Raw genomic sequence first — 8977 nt, forward strand, 5'->3', positions numbered from 1 at the left:
GACCATTTTTGTAAATAATTTTATGATATATAATTTTTATCCGAACAAGTTTTTTGATAAAACTTACCGTTTTCGAAAAAAATCCAAAAAACTACAAATTTTGACTTTTGACCCCGAATAACTTTTTTAGCACATATGGGATCGATGGAGACTTTTGACACTTTATTTCTAATGGTGTACCCAAGGTATCCACCAAAATTTAGCTCTGTCGGAATTTTCATTATTTGACAACTATTTTTATGACTAATTTGACCGGACTATATTGTTTGTACTGATATTTTTTACAGTGAATTTGTAGATAAACAAAATGTTGTAGGATTGATACTATGTCATATTGCTTTATGACTGGTTCAAGGGTTTAGGTAATTAAGTTTTGTATCACTGAATAGTAATGATATTAATAACTGCATAAATTTAGTAAAACGTTAAGAGAATTGATAAATAAAGTAAATAATGACTTACTGGTTATGGAATTTGATTGTAAGAACTTCCCTTGCTCTGTTGTATCACCATCAGTCATGCTTTTCCAATTAGCTTCTCTGAACATATGTTTTTTGGTCTTTTTCTTTTTTCCAGAGTGATCAATATGTTTCTGTTTATGCCTGGCTTTCGAATGTTTTTCTTTGACCATAAAATACCCACTATCAGGAGAGCGATCTTTAGTCTTGTACGCTTGTGATATGTCAAAGATATTTTCTTTGGTACGCTTTTGATAAGAATGGGGTTCTAATCGGAAATTGTCGTTTAAAATCGGCATGTCATTAAATTTAGGAATTTTATGGTTGTGGAGTTCCGACTCTCTATTCTTGATGTCATGGATTTTACTTTTAGACCTTAAGGGTGATTTAGTAATATCTAAAGCTAATGTATTAAAACTACGACTTATTGGCACATGCTTTTTAGTTGCAAAGCTTTCTACCTCCGAGGATCTTTTTTCAATGTCCATTCCAGAATCATCGTTTTCCTTTTCAACGATGTCGTTAAAATCAGCAACTTCGTTAAAAAAGTACTTGGGAGTATAACTATGTTTATAATTGTTAACGTATAGTACTTCTCCTATAATGATTATCAACGCTAGCAAACTACGGAACAAGGAGAAGATTAATCATAATTTTTTTGTGATTCTTGGTACTTACAATTTTAATCCATACAAATGCATTGAAATCTAACATCGGGAATCATGAGAATGTCCATTTCGCTCAAAAAAATGCACTAAAATGGGTTGCCATATATTTATAAAATACGTTCTGTCAACTAAATGTCAAAACTTTATAGAAATTTAACTGCGCTCTGGATCGCCACCTTAAAAAGTTTATTTTTTGTAACTAGCTGTTAATGTGTTCGAATTAGGAAAAGTTGTCCGAATTTTCAGTAAGAATTATTTAAAAAATGCTGAACAAATTTTCTGAAAACTGTAACAGCTATTAAACTATTGGAATTATCAGTACATTAAAGACTATTCTTTAGAAGGAGATTTTAAATAAAACTGCCATAAATATTTCTAGAAAATATTTATAAAAACGATAAAATAAATAGATACAAAAATACTCTACAATTTATACAAATTCGCCTTGATCAAAGTAAATTTACTAGACAGTTGATAATTTGTGCCTATATGTACATTAGAATAATCTTTTTAGTAAATTTGCTTCAATACAAGGCATCTAAAACTACTTTCTAGTACAAAAAAATAAATATTCTACAAAAATACACCCAAGATATTAAAAAGAACAAATTAATTCATATAAAGATGGTTAATAGCACTATCCAGATTTGTTAATGTTAAGGATTTACACTTTTACTGACATGTCTTTGGTTCTACAAGTCTTTTAGAAATGGTGTAACTCATGTTACTGAAAATGGTGATAGAATAAGTTAAAGTAGTAGAAATTTGTAATGGTTTGCATGGTGAAAAGGTTAAATGAACTACAAAGTATGGAAACCACGACCTATTATCACCAGCAGTACGCTTCGTAACTGGGATGAGCAAATCATTTACAAAGGTATCTACTGTTGATCGTGACGCTGTTGGTTGCTGTAAGAAGGAACCCTGTAAAGATCTTCATTGACGTTGTAATAGTTGGGGGTTGAGGCACAGTCTACGTTGAACCACCAATCGCATACTCTCGCGTACTGGTTGAAAATGGTACCATTAGGACAGAGGAAGCTGAATTTTTGGCCGTTGGGCAAGCACCAGTGCCAAACCTGAAACAGAAGCAAATATAATGTGTATATACCTTCTTCATTTCATGTAGTCTTTCATGGGTATTAAGGAAAGAAACTATTCAAACATTTGGCATTTTTAGAAGGACATAAACTATTGCTGCTAGACATTCTTTTTTATATTGAACTATTGAATTTTTATAATCAACATTTAAGGGCACAACAACTGTAACTGATTTTGTTTAAGAAGAAACCATGTAAATTAGCAAATAGATGTTGTTTGCAACAGTGATACCCACATTTTTAGTAATATTTGTGCTTGTCAACATACCTGACATTGAGCTTCGGGATCGCTATAGTATCCTGGCAATCGCTGGTCACATCTAAAAGACAAACCCTGTGGAACCTCGTTGTAAATCGGATAGTCTTGTCCAGGGATATAACCGTCTAATTGCTGGAAAATAACACACGGGTAAGAATATATAACAGCATTTAAATTATTGATTTGTACTGATTTTCACGCGTACTTCTACTATTATCAATATACAGACGTTCAAAGGAAATTTTTTGTTTTTTTTTGTGATAAAACATTTATAAAAACGAATGGCATTGGAAACAGAGCATTATGTCTAGAGTTGTATCTTGGAAGTCTGTAATTAATGAAATTAATAATCCTTTCACATTTAATGACTGACAATGAATGACCGTGCAAAAATATAAAAATGTGCGTAGTTTGTCTATTGGCAAGACTCTACAAATTGATACGGTTCAAGAATAGTCCTATGGAATACCTCGAGTAGGATAAACACCATCAAGTACAAAAGCAGAAAATTTAGAAAAATATGCGTTGGGCTCTCTCTAATAAAAAAATTTATGTTATACCTATAGAGAGGGGATTTTTGATCTTACGAAAGTCTACAAACAATAATCGGAAAGTTCTTTGAAAGACAAAACCTACTTTTGTCAATTCATATTAAGTGGTGGATTAAGTTCAAAATAGATTCATTCTGACAACATATCTTCATATAATCGGTATATAAAAAGTATTACATATCGAGATTTACAGCGATATCACTCATAAAGACAATAAACAAAATAGGTCCGATAATGTATCCCTGAGGGACACCTAAGGTTTGGAGGAATGTGCTAGATTTAAAACCACAGTACCGCACATATCTATTAATAAGGCTTATTAAATCGGAATATAGACAGACCCGTTTTAAGTTTATTTAGCAGTATAGTATAGTCAAGACTTTACTATATTTAAAATTATGTTAAACAGACTTACTAAATTTAAAAAGTAAGTAAATTATTTTTTTGATTTATTTTATACTTTACGAAAAAAAGCAAAGGTATTTAAAATGATTTTACCATGGAAAAGTAAAGGTAGTCTACTCCTCTGACCTCAGACATATTTTTTGTTTGTTTGGACACCCCATACAAGAAATGTTAACGTTCTTCATGGCAACCTCCCGTAAAGGGGGTGATAGGACAACAAAAAATACGAATTTTTTATCTTATGGACTATATGTCTATCTCCTCTTGTTTTCGAGATACAGAGTGACAAAATAAAAATTTTTAAATATAATTTTTACGAAAATTTTCAAACGGTGCGAAATATTTTTATGAAATTTGGTATTCCGGGGTTTTTAAGGACGCCAAAAAAATAACGCCAAATAAAATTGTACATTAGAAATTGGAGCCCGAATGCTAAAAAACCTAACCTCAAAAAAATTAGAACTTAAAATGTAATACGAATGTAGCATAACTAGCGCCCTCTATAAAATATACAAAAAATAATTAGACCAGTGTATTTGGCGTCCTTAAAAACCCCGGAATACTAAATTTCATAAAAATATTTCGCACCATTTGGAAATTTTCGTAAAAATTCTATTTAAAAAATTTTATTTTGTCGCTCTGTATCTCGAAAACAAGTGTAGATAGACATATCGTTCATAAGACAAAAAATTCTTATTTTTTGTCGTATTATCACCCCCTGTATTTACAGGAGGTCTTTCTGAAACAACCTGTATATTTTCTTGGTAAGTTTTGAATCATTCACACATTTTTCTCGGTATTACCTAACAACTTTTCTAAAGAAGATATCCAAACACTACAAGTGAACTCAGAACTACTCACTGATGTATGTTATTTATATTATAATAAATATTATTTATTTACATAACCCTTAATGAGTTTTCAGGTAGCGTTCTACATTANGCCAAATACGCTGGTCTAATTATTTTTTGGATATTTCATAGAGGGCACTAGTTACGCTATATTCATATTATATTTTAAATTCAAATTATTTTAAGGTTAGGATTTTTACCATTCGGGCTCCATTTCTAATGTACAATTTAATTTTCTAAAAATAATGTACTCTTGTTAGAACTTCCTAATGTGGACGGTTTTCGAGAAAAAAGGCATTTAATTGAACTCTTACAATATTACGGTGAAGAAAATAAGTGACTTTTCTCAAAGTAGGCTTATGTCAAAACTTATTGATGGATGTCTCATAAACAACGCATACATTCTCAGCAATATTTTAACTCTAATTAACTTTATGTCAAAATTTTAGTGATTGTTAGTGACTGTAGTTAGTAATGACTAATTACAGTTACTAAAATTTTGATATAAAGTTAATTAGTGTATAAAATATTACTAAGAATGTATGCGTTGTTTATGAGACATCCATCAATAAGTTTTGACTTAAGCCTACTTTGAGATGTACAAATAAAATTGTACATTTGAAATTACAGCCCGAATGCTAACCTAACCTCAAAAAAATTTGAACTTAAAATGTAATACGAATGTAGCATAACTAGCGCCCTCTATAAAATATACAAAAAATAATTAGACCAGCGTGTTTGGCGTCCTTAAAAACCCCGGAATGCTAAATTTCATAAAAATATTTCGCACCATTTGGAAATTTTCGTCAAAATTCTATTTTGTCGCTCTGTACCTCGAAAACAAGAGGATATAGACATATAGTTCATAAGATAAAAAATTGTTATTTTTTGTCGTACTATCACCCCCTGTATTTACGGGAGGTCTTTCTGAAACACCCCCCACTAAACACGAAACGTAAATGAAACGTTGTAAATGAGATGTTTTACTAAACATTTGACACATTAACTAGAAACGTTTCTGTTTCATTACAGAAATGTAGCACTTGAAAACTTATTTAGTGAAACATAGCCGAAACGTTAAAATTGAAGAGAGTTTGAAACATTACTCGAAACATTCCCTTTCGATCTCATAACATAACAGACGAACAACCCTTTGCTATTTTTGCTTATCTTATGGAACATTCGGCATGAGTTAAATTTTGCTCTCAATCCCCAATCCTTCTCAAGCGTTAGTTCATTTGCCTTTGTTATATAGACATAATTAGAAAAAAAAATGTGGTAGCATATTTATAACACAAGTCTAGAAAAAATCTATGTTCGTGACTTGCGTAGACTGCGCGTAACAGCCCGAGTTTATTTGTTTCCCGTTTGTCGTTTCAATTCATATTAAGTTAGGTTAGGTTTGCGGTTTGTCAGTTTACTTGGTTTCGTTGTTATTCATCTTTACTTTGACGCTATTATATGTGATAATTTGTAGTGTGTGCAGTTGTGGTTATTGTAAGGTGCATATAAAATAATGAATATTGATGCAAAATGTTTAAAACGATATGTGCGTATAGAGATTTCCAATTTTGCGTCACATCTACCTAAATATAGTTATACCCACTACCTATTACAGACAAGAGGACAAGGGACAAGAACTAAAAATGGATCAACAACTATACGTTTCGATATAATTTGAAGAGCAACTACTTAGTGAGAACTATTTTAAATATGGATGAATCAAGTGAAATAGACGTCATTTATTTTATATTTTGTACAAATGTTTATATTTGTTTATGTGTATAGGCATGCTTAAATAAAAGAGTAGGTATACCTACAGATATTTACTTTGTCAAGATATCATTTTGTATCCTTATTTCTGCTGTATAATTTATTATTATTAAAAGGATATATGTAATATTGACCATGCGTAGAAGAAATTATAACTTTATATTATTTTTCAGTAATGTTATTTGTTTTTCATGTACCTACCATTTCAAGATTCATAATCATAACTAACTTTTTCTAATTATCAGTTCGTCATTGTTACCATATTCATGANTTAAACATACTTTTACTAAATTTAAAAAGTAAGTAAATTATTTTTTTGATTTATTTTATACTTTACGAAAAAAAGCAAAGGTATTTAAAATGATTTTACCATGGAAAAGTAAAGGTAGTCTACTCCTCTGACCTCAGACATATTTTTTGTTTTTTTGGACACCCCGTACATGAAATGTACAACAAAAAATACGATTTTTTATCTTACGAACTATATGTCTATCTCCTCTTGTTTTCGAGATACAGAGTGACAAAATAAAAATTATTAAATATAATTTTACGAAAATTTTCAAACGGTGCGAAATATTTTTATGAAATTTGGTATTCCGGGGTTTTTAAGGACGCCAAAAAAATAACGCCAAATAAAATTGTACATTAGAAATTGGAGCCCGAATGCTAAAAAACCTAACCTCAAAAAAATTAGAACTTAAAATGTAATACGAATGTAGCATAACTAGCGCCCTCTATAAAATATACAAAAAATAATTAGACCAGTGTATTTGGCGTCCTTAAAAACCCCGGAATACTAAATTTCATAAAAATATTTCGCACCATTTGGAAATTTTCGTAAAAATTCTATTTAAAAAATTTTATTTTGTCGCTCTGTATCTCGAAAACAAGTGTAGATAGACATATCGTTCATAAGACAAAAAATTCTTATTTTTTGTCGTATTATCACCCCCTGTATTTACAGGAGGTCTTTCTGAAACAACCTGTATATTTTCTTGGTAAGTTTTGAATCATTCACACATTTTTCTCGGTATTACCTAACAACTTTTCTAAAGAAGATATCCAAACACTACAAGTGAACTCAGAACTACTCACTGATGTATGTTATTTATATTATAATAAATATTATTTATTTACATAACCCTTAATGAGTTTTCAGGTAGCGTTCTACATTATATAAACACATTCATAAGTCCTTGCGTAACTAAATTTTAATGCTCATATTCAAATAAAAATAATTCGCCGTTACAACACAATCGGTTGCAGTTCCATTCAAAATAATGCGGAGACTAATCCAACACAGATCCATGTTTCCCAGATAATATACACATCAGATTGCACCATGACCCAGTAAAGATGTACGGCAATTCAGATGAAATATTTTGCAACAAAAACAATACAATGTTAAAGCGAATTATATAAGTGACGTCTTCGTTTCAAAATTAGAATTAGGTCGTTCAACCGTCCGTAAATCCTGAATTGCTAACACGGCGTTCTGCGTATTTTTCGATGTATCGGGGATCCGTAACAATGGGTCGAGGGATCTGATGGTCAGAGCGATGTCGGATGTTGGCTTGCGGTTTCCGGTGCGCCGAATGACACCGGTAATATCCGGCGATAAATGTATCGATACCGGGGCGCGAAGTTTTACACTGCGTGGCTTCATTATGTTCTCTACGCACCAGTAAGAGGGCTGACCTTTACCATCCTATTCGCTTTATTGCGAGATATTTGTTGCGAGGTGTCTAAATGTATATGTTTCCAAAAAAGTTGGAAATTCGCTCGTGTTTCGAAAAGAAGAAGATAATCTTTTAAAAAGCTCCGTGCATGTCACAATACCCGTCAAATCTACCGGAACCGTGGCCAATAACCGCAGACGGCCTACCACGCAAATTGGGAAAACATACCCACTAAACATTTTTCAGTTTCTGACATGTTTCAGAAACGTTTCCATTTTTCTTGAACCGTTTCATAAAAAATCCATGCAACCTTCTGGTAACGTTCTAGAAGCCCAAGATGTCCTCCCCAAAATACGTTTCCAATGAAACGTTTCAAAAAATTGGTTTCAGTAACATTCTTTTTATGTTCCATTTATGCCCTCGATATTTTTGTTTTACGTTTCAGTATATTTTCAGAAATGTTTGAGTAACATAATAATTTTATTACCATATTGTTCTCATAATGCTCTCAACTTTAGATCATTTTCATTTCAAAAGCGTTTTTGAAATAGTATAAATAGTGTGAGTATTTTTTTAAATATCTCTAATACTCCTTTGTGATATTTTTATTTGTATTGTGAATGACTTAATTCGAACTAAAAAAAGTTACATTGTATATTAAAAAAAATAAATATGCTCTTCTAGTTTGGGGATGCGGCAACTTTTACTAAGAATTTCTTTCTTTTTGAGAAGCCACTGAAAAAAGTTTCTAATATGGATTACGAATTTTGCCATTCATCGTACAAATAAAAATATCACAAAACAATATCAGAAGCATTAAAAAAAAGCTACACATTTTATATAGTTCAAATACGCTTCTGAAATGGAAATTTTCTAATGTTGAGACCTTCATGAATATGGTAACAATGACGAACTGATAATTAGAAAAAGTTAGTTATGATTATGAATCTTAAAATGGTAGGTACATGAAAAACAAATAACATTACTGAAAAATAATATAAAGTTATAATTTCTTCTACGCATGGTCAATATTACATATATCCTTTTAATAATAATAAATTATACAGCAGAAATAAGGATACAAAATGATATCTTGACAAAGTAAATATCTGTAGGTATACCTAAACTCTTTTATTTAAGCATGCCTATACACATAAACAAATATAAACATTTGTACAAAATATAAAATAAATGACGTCTATTTCACTTGATTCATCCATATTTCAAATAGTT

At 30.9% G+C, this 8977-nt stretch overlaps 1 protein-coding gene across 1 annotated transcript in view; it reads right to left on the minus strand.

Annotated features, from left to right (window-relative positions):
* Positions 1-1817: 1817 nt before the first annotated feature.
* LOC108910537 overlaps positions 1818-8977 on the minus strand; it is a 12596-nt gene continuing 5436 nt past the window's right edge. Inside the window, exons 2-3 of the mRNA XM_018715158.1 lie at positions 2495-2617; positions 1818-2205 (exon numbers count right to left, since the gene is read on the minus strand). Coding sequence (XP_018570674.1) covers positions 2008-2205; positions 2495-2617 — 321 coding nt within the window. The 3' untranslated portion in view covers positions 1818-2007. The remainder of the gene's footprint in view (positions 2206-2494; positions 2618-8977) is intronic.

This window comes from Anoplophora glabripennis, unplaced genomic scaffold, assembly GCF_000390285.2.
Source record: "Anoplophora glabripennis isolate ALB-LARVAE unplaced genomic scaffold, Agla_2.0 scaffold501, whole genome shotgun sequence".
NCBI lineage: Eukaryota > Metazoa > Arthropoda > Insecta > Coleoptera > Cerambycidae > Anoplophora > Anoplophora glabripennis.